This window comes from Heliangelus exortis, chromosome 5 (assembly GCF_036169615.1).
Source record: "Heliangelus exortis chromosome 5, bHelExo1.hap1, whole genome shotgun sequence".
Classification (NCBI taxonomy): Eukaryota; Metazoa; Chordata; class Aves; order Apodiformes; family Trochilidae; genus Heliangelus; species Heliangelus exortis.
In genome coordinates, this window is record NC_092426.1 from 2,224,594 (window position 1) to 2,244,895 (window position 20,302).

General features: G+C 44.4%; 2 protein-coding genes across 6 annotated transcripts; one reads left to right on the top strand and one right to left on the bottom strand.

The window, feature by feature from the left end:
- Positions 1 to 915: 915 nt before the first annotated feature.
- On the bottom strand, positions 916 to 16,586 carry L2HGDH (L-2-hydroxyglutarate dehydrogenase). Of its 4 annotated transcripts, XM_071745110.1 has the most exons (10): positions 16,093 to 16,222; positions 15,760 to 15,875; positions 13,498 to 13,649; positions 10,375 to 10,506; positions 9,623 to 9,785; positions 9,032 to 9,066; positions 7,708 to 7,875; positions 6,032 to 6,189; positions 4,673 to 4,804; positions 916 to 3,655 (listed from the first exon to the last, which is right to left on the bottom strand). In XM_071745110.1, exons 1-10 carry the CDS (start codon positions 16,176 to 16,178, stop codon positions 3,460 to 3,462), a joined length of 1,338 nt encoding a protein of 445 aa, XP_071601211.1. In that variant the 5' UTR covers positions 16,179 to 16,222; the 3' UTR covers positions 916 to 3,459. The 4 variants fall into 4 exon arrangements, with proteins under 4 accessions (XP_071601211.1, XP_071601212.1, XP_071601214.1 ...); XM_071745111.1 differs by lacking the exons at positions 13,498 to 13,649; positions 15,760 to 15,875 and having other exon boundaries at positions 16,093 to 16,586; XM_071745113.1 differs by lacking the exons at positions 13,498 to 13,649; positions 16,093 to 16,222 and having other exon boundaries at positions 15,760 to 15,873.
- DMAC2L (distal membrane arm assembly component 2 like) lies at positions 15,758 to 20,273 on the top strand. Of its 2 annotated transcripts, none has more exons than XM_071745116.1 (5): positions 15,758 to 15,897; positions 16,573 to 16,682; positions 17,746 to 17,954; positions 18,817 to 18,988; positions 19,672 to 20,273. In XM_071745116.1, exons 2-5 carry the CDS (start codon positions 16,576 to 16,578, stop codon positions 19,784 to 19,786), a joined length of 603 nt encoding a protein of 200 aa, XP_071601217.1. In that variant the 5' UTR covers positions 15,758 to 15,897; positions 16,573 to 16,575; the 3' UTR covers positions 19,787 to 20,273. The 2 variants fall into 2 exon arrangements, with proteins under 2 accessions (XP_071601217.1, XP_071601219.1); XM_071745118.1 differs by lacking the exon at positions 15,758 to 15,897 and adding an exon at positions 16,188 to 16,292.
- The last annotated feature ends 29 nt before the right edge of the window (positions 20,274 to 20,302 follow it).

Genomic DNA, 20,302 nt, shown 5'->3' on the forward strand with positions numbered 1-20,302 from the left:
GGGGCTGTTTCCACTCTATCCAGGGCTGTTTTCCTCCCTATTTCGGGGTGCTTTTCTGAAGATGCTTTTCTCCCTACCTAGCGGCGGTTTTCCTCCGTGCCCTCCTGAACTGTTCCTTGTCAAATGTTCCCTCTTGGACACCCCACTCCAGCCAAACTTTCCCTCATTTCCCTTCCGATGGCATTGTATTCAAACCTCATGCTTTTTATACTTCCCCCCCCCTCTCTCCCTCCCCTTTTAAGACTTATCTACAAAGGGAGTGGGTAAATTAAATCAGAAATCCAAGTTCCTCCCTGCCAGCAGTGATCCTTGGTTAGGACAGATTTCCAGCGCTTGCAGAGGCACTGACAGCTCCTTTTCCTCTGGAAGTCTTAACCTTCCCACCACACCAGAGCAAGCCTGGGAGGTTTCCAACAAAATATTTATTTCAATGGGAAGACACTTGTTCATCAACCCCAAACCATGGCCAAGAAGAAGGTGGTCATTCATCCCCAGTGCAGCTTCAAGGTAACCTCGGTTACCAGCTCCACAACCCCAGCATTTCAGCCAGCCAGGATTCCTGCTCTGGAAGGTGTTCTGGCTGGGTGAACCCCTCACCAAGAGCTTTATCCCAACCTCCACAATCCTAAAGCACCCGTGTTCTACAGGTTGTGACATTCCGCTGTTCTCCGGACATCCTGAACTGCTCCGAGGTGTGGCAGTGGTGAGCAGATGGAATCAAGTGCCATAGAGCAGCTCAGTTTCCCAAGAACAACCATCCAAGAGCAACCATCCCGTGAGTTGGCAGGGCACTGCATCATCTTTTTTTTCGTTTTTCTTTTTTTCTTAAAGGTTTTGATAAGAACTACAACATGCCACACTCTTCCCAGAGTTTAGGACTGACCTTAGAGTACACTTTTGGGGGAATAAATTGGGTTTGTCCAAAGCTGTGCCAATGCATTTATTCAGAATTTCAAGAATTACCATTCCACACACCACTAGAGGTCCAGATCAGGCTCAAGACCAGCTCAGTCCACTGCATCCCTGTGTCAAGAAAAGCTCTGCAGTTTGATAAGCACAGATAAAATACTAATACTTGAGGAAGGCAAGTTTGGTCATGTTTGTGTGTCCCCCCAGAAAGTAATTTCTATTATATAGAGCTATAAACTACATTATAGAGCACATACTAGTGAAACTTTTCTGTAAGTCAGAAGAAATACACAGATCTTACAGCAATTTTAAATAATCCACACGATGTAGTTTTAATCATAATAGGAAAAGGCACACTTAAGCCTTTAGTTAGTTGTTTAGTTAGACCCTTTTAGAAAATAAATTCATACATTTTCACAATTTGTGGGCAACAAGATTCATGGAGGAAACCCCATTATCCCAATTCTCTAACATTATTCCCTTAAAAAAGGTTTATATCTATCTCTAAAAATATAAATATTTCACAGAATGCTACTTAAAGATTCATAATTTAAAAGATTCAGTTAAACTCTATCCCAAAATAATCACCTCCTGAGAGTAAAAAGCACAGCAGGCTGCACAGCTAAATGTGCTGACTTAAGATTCATCATAGTAGGTGACTGCTTTACATTTTAATGTTCTTTATTCTGTTAATACATGTTAGGGCCACACCTCGTGTGGGAGGAAGTTGCTTTTGCAATCCTTTTGTACTATTTACTGTTGATTGGCAACACTTCTGGCAGGGAGTGAAGATATGATTGTTCCATTGTGAAGATGTAACTTCCACAGCCACACAGCATTTCAGCATCTGGAATACCTGAATCTCTGTCTAGTGTTATTGTGGCTAAGAAAAATGACAAAAGCTTTTACTTAAAGCCAGCTATTTCAATTTCTAAGTTGCCCTTATATGGGAATTGCTTTTCTGGTCAAGTAGATGTCACCAGGAGTAAAAATAAAAAAAATAAGGAAAGATTAAGTCCTGTCTCTCCCAAAAAGCAGCTCAGCTGTGTACAGTAAAAAAAAAAAACAAAACCAAACAACCAGCTAGCACACTTGACCTCCTATGGTAACACATTCCCTGATGAATGTCAGAGGAGTGCAGAAAGTAACTTTTTTTTAAAAAAAAACCAACAAACCCAAACTGAAACAACAGTATGGCAAATTGCCTGGTAGCAAACTACCCACAATTATCTGTATTACCCAACATCCTGTGAACATCTGCTTTAAAACTATTCTCAAGTACTTTGTCCCTGGGGCCACATAATTCTTTTTTGTAGCAATTAGGCAGAACACAGCAGGACAGTCACTTAGCTCAGTACCCAATGTGTTTAACATCTCTGTGTAAAGCACTTTCTCTGCACAGACTTCTCTTCCAGGTGCACTTAATAAAACTTCAAGTATCAGTGAGAATTTAGGAGGGCAACCAGCACTTTCTCAGCTCCCCCCTTGCCAGCCATGTGAGGAATGGGAAGCCTGCCTGACTCACTGCTGTTTGGGCTCCAAGGGAAGCAGAATACAACATGACTCAATGGAGACAGGTTTCAGGAGCTTCCCTCCCTTCACATTTGCTTTTACAAAAGACCATTTCCACTGGATTGCTCAACATGCTGTACAAAGATAAGCTCCTTTTGCATCACCAGTATTCAAAGAAAAAAAAAAAACCCAACCAACCAACATTACAACCCCAAACCACTGAAGTAGTTTCTGATCAGAGCTGCGTTCTGAGATTTAACTTAAATGAAAAATTACTCTTTCAGGATACATTTTAATTTCAGCTCTATTAAAAAAATAGATACAGTGAGCAGATAGTGTATCTGAATTGCATATCTGAATTGGCTTGGATTTGGTAATCCCTTATTAGGCTTATTTGTCTCTGAAATACTCTACATTCATGCAGAAGACTCTGAATATTGTTTTCAGTCTCTGATAAAGCCCTTAATTACATATCAGCAGAACCCTTATGCAGGGTTTATCCTTCTATCTCCATTACTATAATGTAAGATTAGGAACTGCAGACTCCAATTTAAAGGGAGTCAGAGAGAAACCACACAGAGAACCACCCCATGCTTGTGGTTTTTCAGAGCACCAACCACCTCCTCCAGAGAGTGAGGAGGAGGCAATGTTTGGAGCAGAAGCATGGGAAGTTCATGGAGGCAACCCCACCACAGGGGCTCTTCTTGCTCCACCTCATGATCCACTGTGGTCCTGGGAAACCCTCACAGCTGTGCCTGGCACTGGCTGCTCCTGCTCAGAACAAACCTTGACAAGAAGCTGTTTGCTTCTTTCTTGCAGATGGTGGTACCCCACCAGCTCTTACCAAGCACCCTAACTCCTTTATTCATCAAGCTGGAAAGTTGTGAGCTGGCAATGGCAAACATTTCAAATGCTGGTCTTGCAAGCACCACGTTGCCTGTTTTCTCTTTGTCATTAAAGGATGCAGGGTTCATCCAGTGCAGACAAGCTGCTACACATACAAGAGGGGTAAAAACTGCACTACACCCATCAAATCAGTCACAATTCAAATCTTCTCTTCACTTCATCTGCAATCATTTTTGCTATGGCAAGGGAGGAGGTAGCAGCAGGAGAAGGGGCATTTCTGACATGAAGGATTCTGCTTCCAATATCTCCACTGCCTCCATCAAATACAAAGTCATCTACCAAATTCCCATCACTGTCCAATGCCTGAGCTCTCACTCCAGATGGACCCCTGCAAAAAACAAAGAAAAAAAGAGGTGGAGCTCAACATTAGAAAGGAAATCTTTTCTGAAGTCAGAGAATCAATTGTGTTCTGACCTTGTGAAGGTGCCCAGGCAAACACGGAAGGCAAACTGGAGTCAAAGCCCTGACAGGCTTTGGGGAGAGGGCAGGGAAGTTTAACACTTCTAGAGAAGACTGGGAGATGTCCTCACAAGTGTTTTACCATAAAACAAGGGCAGGTAGCCAAGCACAGGATCTTCTCTGTCTTTCCTGGTTGTGAAGTTACTCTCCTCCACACACACACACACACACACACACACACACACACACACACACACGTGTGTGTGCCCTGTCTTTTCCAAAAGGAAACCCTTTGTTTTGAAGTCACAAGCCACATCAATTTCATGCCAGTGGTATGTACTGCCTGAGATGAGTAACTCCCTGTTACCATGCCTGAGCTTTTCATACTCTAGATTTTCTTCCCTACAAATGTTTGGACAGTTAAACCCACCTCCATGCAATTAAATACCTCATCTTTCCTCACAAGTCTCTTCAGTTCCTTAGCACTTGTAAACTCCTTTGAATTAGTTTCTCCCTCTGCACAGGAAGAACCTGAGTACACTTTTACTGAGATGATTAAACTAAGTCAATATTCACTCAGCAGCAACTCAGTCTGGCTTCTCCTCTGAACTTCATTAATGTTTTGTTTTCTTTGTGAAAAAGAAGTGTTCAGGTTACTGAATGTGCCACTAGGATAAAGACTTTTTTCTTTTTAGTGAATACATCCCAACCATGAATTCCAGCACATGGATAGTGTAGAAAGTCACATAAATATTCATCAAACTTGCCTAAACACAAGCAAGCACAATATAAAAGACCTTCCTGTAGGAAATATCTAAACACTTCAGTGCTTTGGGCACACATTTTGATGGAGGAAGTAAATTGCATTTGCTACTGTTAAAAAAAAAAAAAAAAAAAAAAAAAGGGATTTAGCAAGGCACTGTTTGTTACTAACAAGCAACATTACCTGAATACATCATTGACAGTGACCTCAGGGATGAACTTCTGAAGCTGCTTCACTTGTGCACTAAGGAAAACTGCTCTGTAGATCTCACTCAGTCCATAAGACAAGTTTCTCAGCACAAGCTTCCATAACCCACTGGAGAGAGGAAAAAACCAACCTCAGTACCAAAAAAATCATCCATGATAACTGCAGCCCTGTCAAACTAGCACTAAGAATGCAGTTACAGGGCAAAAGTTCCCAACCCCAGCAACCCAACCATGCTTGAGAAATATGTTTCCCTGCTTTAACAAACCTTGTTCACAAAGCTGCAGCACTGCATTTACATCTTTCTTGTGAATTAACTCTGCACTCCAGTCCTTCCTATGTCCAGGATTTTTCTCTGGCCCAGTCAAATAGTAAGAGGCTGAAACCCCACATGCATGAGGGCAAACAGATGTGCTGCTGGGGACTCTTCTCCACAAACATTCTGAAAAGACCAGCACACTCCTAAAACTCTTAGCTTTCAGTCAGAGCAACTTGCTGTGTCTATGTAAATCTTGTTTGCTTGCTTTGCTTTCCTCTTCTCGTATAAAAATCTATAGACAATGATCAAAGTGCTTTCAACTCTTTAATAAACAGAATGTAGTTGAGCTGCTTGCCAGAAAGCTATTTTGCAGTTCCCTGACCTGCTTTTCAGCCCTCCTTGGATCCTCCCCAATATTTTCACATTCTTTTTCAAGCCTAATTTCTATAATTGAGCACTTGGCAATGGTCCTTCAAGCCCCTCACAGAGAACCAAGATTTCACTCAGCTTCTACAGACATTCTGTTCATTTATTTTTGTTCATTTATGTCTACAGTTTTATCAATGATTCCTATTGCCTCTGACATGTTTCCTAAGACAGCTTCCTGGCCTGCACTCGTGGTCTTTAGTGTATTTTCTTGCACTTGGACATTTTTTCAACATGTATTGATGGCCTGATAAAAGTTTAACATGGTGATTCAAACCACTCTATGTTCTCTCTTCCAATCATCCTCTGCAAGCATTTTAATCTCATTTTCTAGGTTGTTTAAAACTTTACACTGCATTTGGACCACAACCAGACCTGGAAGAGCTGCACTAATAGCAACATGGCTCACCAGTACCCTCTGATGAGCAGCCACACATTCTCAGACCAGCTGTGACATGTCTTGGTAATTGATGAAAATTTGATGGTTACATCACCTGAAGTTGAGTGTCTCAGAGAAGTCCCCCCTTACTAGAATGACTGTCTTTAAACACACCAAAAAACTTGGCAAAAGTTTTCTTTTTGACAAGAATGAGCTCCCACAGAGCCCCAAGCTGACATTTAAAAGCCACATTCAGCAGAAAGGAAGACATTACCTGTACATTACAGCATCTAAAAAATCCCCAGTGCTGAAGTCAAACAATTTGTAGCCCTCTCTCTTAAAGGCCAGCACTGCATTAGGACCAAGCCAAACACTGCCATCCATTCTTGGGGTGAAATGAAATCCCAGAAAAGGGAACCGAGGATTGGGAACCTAAAGCAGGATACAAAATTACTGCAGCTGCTACAAACCAGGTCAGAGAAACAGCCACCCAACCACCCGAGTCAACAAACTCATCTGCTGACTTTGCCAACTTGTCAACAAAAACATCTGTGAAGAGGAAAACTACAGACATTTCCATTTTGTTGTGTGAGAGAAGAATAAACCAACCCCAAACACTGTAAAGCTGTCCTCCCCCCAAAAGGAAACAACTATTTGTAAATGAACAAGTGAGCAAGGCAATAAATTTGCCATTTCTAATCAGTACAACAAAATTTGAGTCAGACAGTTAGGTCCTGTGCTGGTTCTCCTGCTGTTAATTATGCAGTTATTACAGGTCACTAATTTAACACTGAAGAACAGGACAGGGCCAAATACCAACCCCAGGTAAAAACAAAACAACAGAAAGGAAAAAAAAAAAAAGCCCCCATGATTTCTCAGGGTATAAATCAACCCACAACAAAACCAAGGACATACTAATGCTATTCACCAGCAGTAATTATACCATAATAAAATAGCTTATAAAATATTAGGAAAACCTCAAGCATTCCTGTTTTGCCCAAAACAAGAGAAAGTTAGCAAGCCTGCTAATGCTAATAAGTATCCACAGTTTCTCTTTTGTTTTAAAATGGAACAGAGCCTAAGTGTGTGTGAAGGCTGAAACAAAACCAAGTTGTCTATGTGCAGATACAAATATTAAACACACCTCTTCATGCCCTGGCACTTCAAGAGCTTGAGATATTTAGAAAAGGTGACTACAGAGACAACTGTGCTATTGTCTGAAAAGTATTGGGTATTTCTCAAAAAAAAACAACCCTATTGCTACAACAATTTTTCCAGTTAAAAAAAGCTTTTAATACCTCCAAAGCCTGGTGCAACCACTGCACAAACTGCATTACATTCCTTGTAACATATCACTAAGAGTTCTGCAGTTTTCTAATCTTATTAGCAATTTGGCCATGCCAAAAAACTGACAAAGGATACAACCTGTTCTTACCCAGCCATGAAACCAGGCTGGAAGGCACCCTCACATCCCAGCCATTTTCTCCTTCCCATCCTAAGAGAGGATCCTGGATTGGTCTGCAAAGTAAAGCTAATTCAAAGATGAAGTTGAGAGGCAAATACCTAACTCTGTGCTTTAGCACACAAGATTAAACCCTGCATCCAACTGATGAATTATCTACTGTTGTTTCCTACCATAAAGATTTATTTTATAAAATACAGGAGAAAGAGTTCTGTGGGCACGTGGCTATCATGCTAAATGTTTCATTCCTATTAAAAAAACCAAACAAACAAAACAAGGAAGAGAAACAAAACCAATAAAAACAGAAACAAACAAAGAAATGACTGGGAGGTACTTCCACCTGGATGCCTCAAGAATTAACAAAAATAATTCTTTGTCTTGTCAAAAAGCACCCCTATTTGCAGCCTAACAGAAATAAGCAGGTAACATTTCCCTTTTTTCTATAGTTTTAGCAGCTTCTAGAGTGATAGATAAACAAGAGTACATACTGGATAAATATTTCCTTTAACCATGTAGCACTTTTCTGGTTTTAGCACCAAATAATCTCCACGGAAAGGAACAATCCGAGGCTCAGGGCTGCAGCCACTGATCTCTGACAGGCGGTCTGAGTACAGTCCTCCACAGGTCACAATGTGCCTACAGTAGATTTCCTCACCCTGTGGGGAAAAAGCAAAACAAACCACACAGAAATTCAATGTATCTACTATAAAAAATAACTCATTCATCACCTACAAGCCCTGGAAAAAAAATTAGTCGATACCAGAAAGAAAACCAATGATATTTCCAAAAGGAGGCAGATACAGTTAATAATTTCATTTAATTCTTGATAATATTCTCCTTAATTCCCTGGAGATGAAGTATCCTAAAATGGCAAATTATTGGATAGGAAGGGAATCTTCAAAGAAAAGGGGTGGGGAAGTAAAAAAAAAGAATAGAAAAAGAAAACTTCATCAATTCTCAGCCTACCTCCAGGTTTACAAGCTGTTATTTATCTCTATAGCTCACAGTATTTGTTTCCACATCATAAAATCACAGAAATACTAAAATGTTTGCATAAAAAACAGCAAAATAAAATAAAGCAATATTTGGTGAGAGAATCTAACAGATTTTGGAAGCTCCTTTTTAATCAAAGAGCAGAAATAGAACAAGAAAGCAGCAGCACTAACTTTAAAAACTACTGAGGGAGAGTGAGGTTGGGTTTAGGGTTTTTTTGGTCTTTTTTTTTCTCCCTCCCAAATAAGAGTCCAGATATTCACTCCTGAAGGTGAAAAGGTCCCAGCTACATTTCCTGCATAACATGAACTGACTTGCAGGAATGACACCAGCACATGCACCCATTTTAATCAATTAGTTTGTGCCTTTCTGATGATAAAATGATTCTAAATGCTTCCTTATCATTTTTATAGATAGCATAGAGCTAAAGCAAACATGAAAGTAGGTGTTTCTCACCAAATGGATAAGTCATAAAAGGAGTTCTTGGGAACAAGCAGTGTCAGAATGTGTAAATAAAGAAGATAAGGGACATACACAGTTGAAGATAAGGGACATACACAGTCAAACATAAGTCAGGTAGCAGAAGGAGAAAGTTTTCCTTTCATTATTATTCCAGCACACAGTAAAATCTGAGTGTGCTCATATCCTTTGGAGTTGATTGCAGTTGTTTTATAAAAGCAGTCCAGTGATAGTATGATTGAGCAGAATCTTTTTAACTTTTTAGGTAGTGGATTAATCCACCAGGACTCAACAGAAATTTGTAAGAAAAGGAAAAAATAGCTTTCTCTTAAGCAATTAAACCTTCAGCTTAGCTCTTACCTTTGAGCTCCTAACAACAACTGGGTGTTTCAGCCCTGTAATAGAATTGGACAAGAGAAGGAATTAATAGGAAACTGACTGAACAAGCAACTTGTTCCCATTAAGTTTTCTTCCACTGGAAGCTCTCCAAGCTCTGAAGCAACATAGCTGACATTGCTGGACATAACTGAGTTAATGCTGGACATATTTATCTTGTTTTTTTTTTTTAATCTTCCCTATGTGTACCAGCACTGATCCAACCTGCATTCCAGGATAACAAGAAGCACTATCACAAGAATACAGAATCAAAACTCAGCTTAATCTGATTCTAATAGAGAGAACAAGCTACTGTCTCACTGTTGTTTTCTTCCATCAGTATTAACTGAATGAAATGGACTAAAAAAAAATTAAATCATTCTTTTTTGAAGGAAAAGACAAATCAGTTGAGAAAAAAAACCATAAGCTTGCTAGATACTCTTAACATAGTTTTGCCTTTTGTTTCTTCCCTACACAACATAAAGGCTCAGAAACATTAATTCAGTTAAAGCCAATGTGTCCTGAACAAAATCTTTGGCAGGACTTCAGCAATGAAGGGCAAAAAAACCACCTTACCATCTTCATTTTCTGAAGAACTTTCTTGACCCATCTCCATGTTTGTAACTTCAAAATCAGTCAAGATGGTCCCACCTGCTTCCTGGAAGTCTTCAGCATAGGACTGAGCCACTTGTTTGTAATTCACAATGCCAGTGTATGGAGAATCCAGGGCCATCAGCCCCTGGAACAGCAATGAGACACAGCAGGGCACTGAGGGGGTGTCTCTGGACTTTGGTTTTCCCTACAAAGGGTATTTCATCTGGAATAATGTGCACTGCCATGAAGAAAGGAGTGCTGCTGTCTCCCCACCCTTGGGCTGCTCGTTTCTCCACGTGCCAGCTCCAGCATTTTGTGTTTGCTGACAACTAATCTGGTGCCAACTACTTCTGGTGGATTAAGTGGTGGTGTAACTACAGCATAAACACGTCTGGAGGGCCCTGGCTTCAGCCAGTATTTCCTTCTTTTGCACCAGGGACTATGTGACTCCAGCTTCAAATGGTCACCTGGGAGTTCCACCTGCTCCATGGCTGCTGCCAACACCTCCTGTGAGGCTCAGAGGTAACATCTCCACACTGATGGCACTGCAGCTCAGAAAGTCTCCTCTGAGTTAGACAACAGCTTAGGCCTGTCCTAGCAAGGTTCAAGCCCAGCCTGTAGAATTTTTTGTTTCTGAGGGATGTGGTACTATCTTTATACCAAAAAGGCTCAGGTTTTCACGTATTTTTTATCACACTAGATGGCATCACGATGTTTTCCTATAAATCCCTTACCCTGCAGAAGGGTTCTTTTGCTTGGATTTCTTTTGGTCCAATCAGCTTCAGACCTGGGACATTGTTCTGCAGCCCTCTTTCATACAGAGCTTTGAGTCTTGGGATTTCCTCTTGTTCAACAGCTACAATCAGCTTCAGAAAAGAAGGTAAGAAAGCAAACCAGTGAGCAAAACACACAAATCCAGCTCAGGTTTGGCATCAAGCCCAAGCTAACAAGCAAGCAGCAGTGAATGAGTGAGCACTGAGCTATAAATCAAGGGAGGGGGAATGTGGTTTGTGCCATTAGTTGCACAAGATTCTATTTGTACCTGCTATTACTGAGGAAGCACTAATATATTAATGATGGTGAAAAACAAATGTTCAGCTGTAGTTTATGTTAGAATCAATGGACAATATTGGCTAAAAATACCATGAGACTAGAAATCTGAACGTGAGAGTATGGCTCTAAAGAGACACTGGGATGCTTTCAAAATAAACCTTAATTTCACTCCAGATGAGCAAATCTGAAGCAATCTCAATTTACCTCAAGATGTACAAAACTCAAGCAGCCACAACATGAGACATAAAGACATGTCCTGACATGGTGCCTCAACTCAACTATACCAGCTTTGCTTCACTTCATGTAGTGAGCTCACAGCTACCACCAGAGATTCATCCAGGCTATGAATTATCTGTGCCAGGAAAGCCCAGCCCATCCTGCTGCCAGGCCCAGCTCAGGTTTGACACCACAGGAAGGCACTCCAGGGAAAACAAACCATAAAGCCTCAACATCATCCCTGGAATAAACACTGCTGGGGGAGGCAAGGTGAGAGAACACAAAATGAGTGTCAGCAAAGGACCAGCAATGCTGCTGGGTCAATGCTAGCTCTGCCCAAGCTCAAATTGGTTCCTACAGAGTAATTCTGCTCTCTTGGCATCCTCTGGGTGCTCTGAGTGAAGAGCAGGCTCCCAACTCCAGGTGTATGGCTGCACAAGTCCACAGTGCCATCTTGTGACCAGCTCTGCACTGGAGGAAGCACAGCATGGACACAGCTCTGAGCACATCCAGGCCAGGCTAACCACTGCCCAACACTGCCCAAATCCAGGGATCTCTCTGCACCCCAGAAATGGGAGGGATCTGCACCCAGCTCCCAGCAAGTGCTGAGGCAGAAGGGCTGGAAGTGCTGCTTGTCACAGCAGATGGGGGCTGCACTGCATTGTTAAGAGCTAGGATCATGCTGCCAGAGGTGTTTATGAGCCTTTGGGGTTTATGACCCCAAATCCTGGGCTCAGTTCTGGGCCCCTGAGGACAAGAAGGAGATTGAGGGGCTGGAGTGTGTCCAGAGAAGGGAATGGAGCTGGGGAAGGGTCTGGAGCAGAAGTCTGCCCAGGAGCAGCTGAGGGAGCTGGGGGTGTTGATCCTGGAGCAGAGGAGGCTGAGGGGAGACCTTCTGGCTCTCTGCAAGCCCCTGAGAGGAGGTTGGAGCCAGGGGGGGTCGGGCTCTGCTCCCAAGGAACAAGGGATGGGAGAAGAGGAAAGAGCCTCAAGTTGTGCCAGGGGAGGTTTAGGTTGGAGCTGGGGAAGAATTTCTCCCTGGAAAGGGTTGTCAGGGCCTGGCCCAGGCTGCCCAGGGCAGGGCTGGAGTCCCCATCATCCCTGGAGGGGTTTCAGAGCCCTGGAGATGTGGGGATGAGGGACATGGGGCAGGGGTGGCCTTGGCACTGCTGGGGTGAGGGTTGACTGGATGTGACTTGAGGTGGTTCAGAGAAGAGGTGACTGTAAAGAACTGCAAAGGGACCTTCAGAGGTGAACAAGAGGCTAACAAAATGGCATATGAGATCCAATGCAGATAAATGTGAAATGATGATCACAGAAAAAGCAGTCTTAGCCTCAGGTATAAAATAATGGAATCCAAGTTCAAAGTTATCAATCAGGATCTTGGGGTCAGATAAACAATCCTATGGGAACATCAGCTAAATGCCTGGTGAAAACTGAATGCTGAGAACACCTAGGAGAAGGATACAGGATAATATAGAGAACTCTACTATGTGACTGCAAAAATCCAGCCTCTGACCACACCTTGAATGCTGAATGCAGCTGTGGTTCTCATCTTGTGCCAAAGATGTCAAAATGGTGCAGAGAATGCAGACATGGTGGGAACAGCTTCTCTAGGAGGAGTGACTGAGCAGACTGTGACTGACCACCTGGGAAGGATGACTTTGAGGGAGGGAATATAAAATTAGGTGCAACTTAGTGTCAACACAGATCAATTGTCCATAACATAAGGGCTAGGGGCCATCAGATGAAGCTTCTAGCAGGCAGTTTCCAAATGATGGCACTCTTGATGCAGTGGGTTGTTGATCCCCACATCAACTTTGATGCTCATCAAAGTATGCACTGATGCAAAAACTTTTAATTGAATAACACTCTGAAGAGAAATCCATTGAGAGCCACTACAGACAGAACAGATCAGGCTCAGAAAATAACCTGAGCTGAAAACAGATGGAAGTTGGGAGAATTAATGATTTGCTTGCCCTGTTCTCATTCCTCCCTGGGTCTATGTTCAACAGACACTTCCAGAAATGGGATACAGGGCTGGCCAGACCCCAGGCTGAATCAGAACAGCCACTCTTCAGTCCTCAGTATTTCAGGTTGTGTTTGCTGGATGTAACATGGCATAAATGCATGGAGCTGGGTGACATCTGGAGCTATTTTCAAGTCATGGAGCCCTTTCAGAGCTTGATATGCCAAGAAGTATGGCAGGAACATCATGAGAGCCTTTATGTTCCTTGGAACTACACAAGTGCCCCTCCATGGTGCTTGGCTTTCACCATGAAACCTTCCACCATTAACCTTGACACCTGAGCTACTTCAGTTCAGCCCCCAGATAAGGAAAATTATTATTCAGGCCCCGAAAAAAAAAAACAAAAACAACACTCTATGATTCTATCATTTTCTAAAAGGAAACTATTTGAGTTGCTGGCAAGAAGAAAACAAAAAGGCATCCTGAGGGTTCTAAGTGCTGTAGCAACTCCTCTCTTGGGAAAAAGACCCCAAGAAAGCCTGTGCTATACATAGTAAGGTAACATTATAGGGTCTCAGATTCCAAAGGTAAAGTAAAAACTGCACAGCAGCTCCTATACCTTCCCACACTGCTTATATGGTATTCCCTTCTGGTCACAGTACTCGTAGCAGAGGGCTGCACCCTCCACACACAGCTTAGCTTTCAGAGATCCAGGTTTGTAATAAATTCCACTGTGAATCACACCACTGTTATGTCCACTCTGGTGATGAGCTAAATAGAAAGAAAAATACATTACTAAAATCCATTTTCCAGCAACTGGTTCATACCTTAATTACTTCAGCTGTCAGAGGAGTGAGCAATCTGAGGTCCTGCCCCAAATCACAAAAGATGCTCAAATAAGGTAACTGCATAACAAACACAACTCCTCCCTGGGTCTCAAAAGGCTAGAAAAATACTGACACAGCAAGACCTAGTTAATAATAAACCATCACAGCTTGCAGTGTGTTGAATCAACAGGAGAAACTGAAAAAAAAAAAGACAAAACCCACAAGTTTTTGTTCCAAGAGCTAGAACTGCAGGCCAATCAATCAACATTTTACATGCTAATTTATTTTCAGAAAATAATTTTTTAAAATTAAAGGTATCCTTAAAGGCCCCATCTAACATAATGTCTGTGCAATCCCCCATCTTTTTGCACTGGTAGGCTTTTCAAATATTTGCAAACTGGATTAGGTGGCTATTTCCTCTTTGTAATTAAGTAAAACAGAAGTTTAAAGTAACACAGATATTTTTTCCTAAAATAAATTGGACAAGTTCTCCTTCAAATATTGACTCCCAAAGGTAACCCCTGCTTTGCACTCACACAATTGTTAAGGACTTCTTCCATGTCTCATCCCGGGGGGGAAAAAGCCACTTTCCATCATACATGCAACACCTCAAGAGCAATGTACAGCCTGGCTGGTGAAGCTATTTCCACAGAGAGCTTTGGTCACAGGTCTCATTCTGAGTTGGTTGTTAATGTGCTCCCTTGGGGCTGCTCCTACCTACCCCAAGTGATTTGGTATCAGCAGTAAGTACTTGGTGTGAAAAAACTGCTTGTGGTGAACCTGTGCTTGTACTTGAGCAAAGCAGAGGAGCTTTCAGTGAAACAGCAGAGCTCATTCTTTCTTATTTCAAAGCCAGGGCAGATGCCCAGGTGCCAGAGTCCCTCAGGATTTCCCATGTCAGCAGGCAACACTGGGAGCTGAGCCTTTTGCTCCAGCTAAAGCTGGATCAACAGCTTGTGATATTTTCCCAGTCATCCCTGTGATAATTCTTTACCTTCAACCTCCCATGCCAATGGGAGCACCTCACACAGCACACACAGGGATATGCAGGAACATGGGGCAAAAGACTGTGGCATTTAACTGCCAGGTTTAGACTTTGCCCAGAACAGCAAATCCTGGAAATTTTTAAGTATATCTCTACATCCCAGCTCTCCCTCTCTCCAACCATCACTATTTGCTGTCCCTCTTCTCCTCAAGTCCCACCAAAAAGCCATCCTGGCACCATCCTCAGCTCATCCAGACCAGACCTGCTCTTGTCCCTTTGCAACCTCCACTGCTCCTCTCTCGAGTCACAGAATCACAGAATGTTCAGGTTGGAAGAGACCTCCAAGCTCGTCCAGTCCAACCTTTGACCAACACCATAATCTAACTACTAAACCATGTCCTTAAGGACCAGGTCCAAATGCCTTTTAAATCCCCCCAGGGACGGTGACTGGATTAGGTGGCTATTTCCTCTTTGTAATTATGTAAAACAGAAGTTTAAAATAACACAGATATTTTTCTTAAAATAATTTGAACAAGTTCTCCTTCAAATATTGACTCCCAAATGCCTTTTAAATGCCTCCAGGGTCGGTGACTCCACCACTGTCGATGTCAATCACCCTCCCTGTCCTTTTCCATGAAAATTCCTGCTGCTGCTGGAGCTCTGGGACATTAAGACCTGCTGCTTTCAACACCCCCAGCAACAATGTTCAGTCTTTCTTAACTTTGAAGTCCTAAGAGGGGAATACAGGCCGGTGACAGCTCTGCTTCTCCACTGGAGGATGTATCCTTGGCAAAGGGAGGAAAAAAAAAATGAATCCCCTGTCAGGGGAAATCCGAGGGGCACCGGGGAACGAAGCTGCTCTTCTCACAGGGAATCCATCACCCGCTGCAGATGCTTTCCCAACGGCTCCCTGCCCACCCAAAAACTGCGCTTCCCCTTCCACCTGTGTTCAGGAACCACCGAGGGGTTCGGTGAGGAAGCGAACTGCAGGAGAAGCTGCGGGAAAGCTCTCTGACAGCCAGCCAGCCGCAGGGTCACCCCGAGCGCAGGGCTGAGGGGGACTCCATACCCAACTCCTGCTCCTTCTCCAGCACGGCGAAGGTGAGCGACGGGTACCGCCGGGCGAGCTCCCGGGCCGAGGCCAGCCCCACGATTCCCGCACCCACCACAGCCACGTCGAAAGTGCTGCAAGGAGACAGACACAGCCGTAAGCCCTCCCTGGCAGCTCCCCCTGACACCCCGACCCGCCTCCCGCCGCGGCTCTGAGGGGGAAGGCGACGGTCTCCGTCCTCATCCCCGTCATGGCCGCCCTCCCGCTGTGCGGGAAGGGCTGCGGGGACACGCCAAGGAGGCAGCGGGGCTCAGGCAGGGCCGCCCCCCGCTCCCAACCCCGCCGCCTCACCTGCGCTGCCGGCTCTGAGCCTGCCACAGCCCCGCCGCAACGCAGCCAACACCGCCCGCCCGCTGCCGCAGCACCGCCGCAGCCATCTTGGGGCGGTGAGGCACAGCGGGAACGGGACCAGGACCAGCACCGCCCCCTCCTCCTCCCCCTCCGCGGTGAGGGGCGGCCGGGGAGGGCTGAGAGGGGGAGTTGGCCTTTGGGTACGGTTCGGTTGGTCGTCCCTTGCGGGCAGCCCCGGGGGGAGGGCATCGCGGGAGCGCCGGGTCGCGGAGAGGCCCCTGGGTGGGGCGAGCCCTGAGGCGGTGACGGAGCCTCCCCTGATGGCGGTGATCCTCACGGGTTCCCCCGCAGTGAGCGCATAACAGCTGCGCTGGCACCCGCCTAGGCCTTGCGTGGAAGCCGTGCCTGAGCCGCTGTTTGGAAGAGGGATCTGAGGCTCCAGAGAAGTGTCCGCGTTTCCCTTCTCTCCTTTTCTTCTAGGACATGGTGGTGTTGGTAAGGCTGGCGCGGCCGGGGTGCAGCCTCACCAAGCTGCCGCCGCCGGGCACCTGCAGGAACTTCTGGGGATGGCTGAATGCCGTCTTCAACAAGTAAGAGGGGTTCGGTGTGCACAGGGCAGTTCACGGGTCCCAGGTGTCTCGGTGTGTAGTTTGTGAAACACAGAGAATGGAGTCCCAGACGAGGAGCCAAGGTTTTCTTGCTGCCAGCACTTCTCTTTCCCCCAGACTGCGTGTTGATGCTTGGCAGGGGTTGTTTTGTACCTGTTCCCTGTGGCCTTTCCCCCGAGTTGGCCACGCACGCTGGGATGGGGGTTCTTTCCTTAAATTCCAAGCCTTCCTTTGACCCGTGACTGCGTATAAACGAGAAGCACAGCTGTGCCCTTTGACTTAGAAAAACATCTCGGCAGCCTATTGTTCAGGCTGCGTTTCAGCCGCGCAAAGGTTTCACTTTTCCTTTTAGACAGATAAAAGCCTTTCTCTGGAAAACCCTCTGCTTGCGCCAGTAGCTGATAGTTTTGCTTTGTCTTCTTGCTCTGTGCAAAGGGTTGCATGGTGCATCCGATGGCTGTAGCGGGGTGGGAAGCTCAGCCAGGCGGGACGTCTCTGCGTCTGCCTTTAGCATTCCTCACCAGACTGAGAAAGAGAACCTTTTCCTGAGCAGTCCCAAGGATTTTAACTAGTTGCTGAAGTCTGCCTTTTGAAATAATCTAATTCTTGAGAAGAAGGCTTCAGGAATGACACACTCGTGGCAGGCAGTGTTCATGTTTTCTATAATCAAAATATGTTTGGGTGGCACATTTGCAATCGTTGTAAAACCTTACTCTGGGTAGAGAAGGGTGTTTTTTTATCTCTTTACACAGGTATGGGAGGGAACAATTAGAAGGGTCAGCATGCCTAAGTCAAGTCACAATTGTATTCTTTTCTAAAAACAAGTACCATTTAAAACAAGTCTTAAAAGAAAAAAACCCTTTCTACCTTATGCCAGACTGATTAAGACCCACAGTCCAAATAATTATATAGAAACCGCTCCCAGCCAGTAACATCTTCCTTTTCTGCCTTCTTGCAATGCATTTGTTGTGCAGCATTATTCTCATCAAGACAATAAATGTCCCACCCTGTAGAACCCCTGTGGGTGCTCTCTCTCTCCTGGCAGGGTGGACTACGAGCGCATCGAAGCCGTTGGCCCTGACAGAGCCGCTTCGGAGTGGCTGCTGCGCTGCGGGGCCCTGGTGCGCTTCCAGGGCTACCAGAAGTGGCAGCAGGACTACAACGGCCTCCCCACGGGCCCTGTGGAGAGATACAAGATAGAAGCAATCAATGCCACTGAGTCTTGCATCATGTACAGAGGATTTGACTATTTGGGTAACGTAGACAACAGCTGTGGAAAAATTAGGCTGCCCGTATCTAGCGCTTTTTGGCCGCGTCAATGCACCAGTTGCCAGATCATCCTCTTGTTCCTTAGAAAGATACAGAGAAATCTTTTGGAACATTTTGGGTTTCTTTTCCCTTAAAATGGCTCTACAAGTATTCAGCAGTTCCTAAGGTTTTGCTGGAGGTGTGGTGGGAAGTAGAAGGAGATTGGGAACTTCGTAAGCCCTTGTCTGAAGCGACAGTAGCACTGAGGAAGTGCAGCAAAGCATTTGCTGTTGCACTGAGTTCATAGATAAGTAGTTGGTAGCAAAAAGCACTACTTTAAATAATCTTCTAAATCAAGTGATGTTTTGGGTGCCTGTGAAGTTATACTGCTCATTCTCCAGGCATTTATGAGGGCTTCAAAGATGAAAAAAAGCAGCAAGCTTTCAGTGTCTTACAAAATAAAAAAGAGGTTGTTTCAGATCTCCTTTAAGTAATGCAAAACAAAAATGGGGGGCAGACCATTTTACTTTTTTTATTGGCAAGGGGCCTTGAATTTCTTGGCAGTAGTATGTTTCTAATTCAGAGTCATTGTTTATCTCCCCAACCTTTAGAGCTTTTTTTTTTTTCTTTGCTGCTTGCCATGTCAGAGCTCTTGCCATCTTACCAAAAGGATACAAACCTTGGGATTTTCATATATTTGAGGTTACATAAAGGGACTTTGGAGCTTCATTGTGTGTGATGGAAGGTGTTCCTGTGTGGTCTTGGAGGCAGCTACTGAACTGGTGAATGAGAATGAGCACAGAATGAGATTGCTGAGCACAGGTTGGTGGTGGTATTCTGAAGCAAGATTTCATTTTTGTCTCTCTAGATGGTCTTGAACATGTCACAGAAATCAAGCTGCAGAAGTGTATTTACATAGAGGACCAGTGCCTGCAGAGGCTCAGTGAGACAAAGAACCTGCAGAAGAGTCTCCTCCAGATGCAGATCATCTCCTGTGGGAATGTCACAGACAAAGGTGTCATTGCACTCCACAAGCTGACGTACGTGTGCTGCTGAGCTCCTCTTGCTCCCTGGCTGTCACCACCTGGGGATTCTGTTGCTTCAGGAGATGAAGTCTGAATGTTCTGCCACTGTGGGGTGGCTGGGTTTGGGGACTGACCTGAGCAGCTGCTACTGCAGAAAAGGTTCCTTCAGGTGTAGTTAGAGACAGCTCTGAAAAGACATGTGGATTAACATATGCATATTAATCAGTCTTTTAAGGCTGAGGGCAGGGATTTGGGTAGCACTGGAGGGCCAGAGTCACCTGCTGCAGTATGTGGATTCATAGCTGCTCTTCTGTCCTTGGAGTTGAGCCCAGCATCCCCATTTACACATGAAGTCAGGCAGTGCTGATTGCTGCAGGACATGTGCTTTCTGGCAGCACACAGCCTTTCCAAGGGCAGTGCCTGTGTGCAGCTCCCTGGCACACGAGGTGGGTTTTGCTTGAGAATAAGGAACTAAAGATCACCTTGATTCTACACTGGGGGGGGAGAGAGTCCAGGATCCCTTTTTAAGCTATGTAGGACAACTTCTACTGAGCTAAAAGCTTCAAGCACACACTTCAGAAAAAAGCCTTTGTTAGAATCTTAAAATACTCAGAGTAACAATGGCAGAATAATTCTTTGTCTAACTTCAGTGTCAAGTCAAATAGTAGTTGCTGACTTTTCTTTTCAAATACTTACAGGAACCTTGAATATCTGTATCTGAGTGACCTTCCTGGAATAAAACAGAAAGAAACTACTGTTCACCTCCTGCAGCAGGCACTGCCAAACCTGGAGCTGGAGCTGGATTTGGAATAAACACAGCTGCCCGTCACTGAGGTGTCTTCAGTTTCACAGTATTTATCATGTGTTGCATAAATGAAGTTGTAGCTGCTACTGTATTTCCTGGTATGGAAGCCAGCCCAGATCTCCTAATCCAGCCTGAAAAGCTGGTTGCAGCCTTTTGTGAAATTAGATTTTAAGCTTAAACTATATGGTGAATCAGCACCAGAGCAGGTGGGCTTCTGTGCAGTGATTTTTTTTTTTTTTCTATATGAAAAAAAATTATTTTTTTTTTTCTATAGGAAGCTGTTAATACATCAGTAAGTTTTCAGATATTTTGTTGCAGAGAAATTAAACTGCACAATGTCAGTGGGAAGAGGGACAGAGCTGTGACAGCAGCACTGTGCACTCTCACTGTGTGGTGGTGTGGGAATGAGAGCTGTTTGCTCTCTGGGAATCTCACCCAGTCACTGGGTGCCGATGTATTTAATAAAATTATTTATGGCCTTTTTGCTGTTCTTCATGCTTTGACTCACATTGTCTTTGTTTTAA

Bases quoted from the DNA above. Each gene is read 5' to 3' on its own strand.
- L2HGDH (XM_071745110.1), bottom strand. From the start codon at position 16,178: ATGGCTGCGGCGGTGCTGCGGCAGCGGGCGGGCGGTGTTGGCTGCGTT. The intron at 9,786-10,374 runs GTAAGGGATTTA...TTGCTGTTCCAG, and splicing joins CAAAAGAACCCTTCTGCAGG to GGGCTGATGGCCCTGGATTC. The intron at 6,190-7,707 runs GTATGTACTCTT...ATCCTGCTTTAG, and splicing joins TTAAAGGAAATATTTATCCA to GTTCCCAATCCTCGGTTCCC.
- DMAC2L (XM_071745116.1), top strand. From the start codon at position 16,576: ATGGTGGTGTTGGTAAGGCTGGCGCGGCCGGGGTGCAGCCTCACCAAG. The intron at 16,683-17,745 runs GTAAGAGGGGTT...CTCTCCTGGCAG, and splicing joins CTGAATGCCGTCTTCAACAA to GGTGGACTACGAGCGCATCG. The intron at 17,955-18,816 runs GTAACGTAGACA...TTGTCTCTCTAG, and splicing joins CAGAGGATTTGACTATTTGG to ATGGTCTTGAACATGTCACA.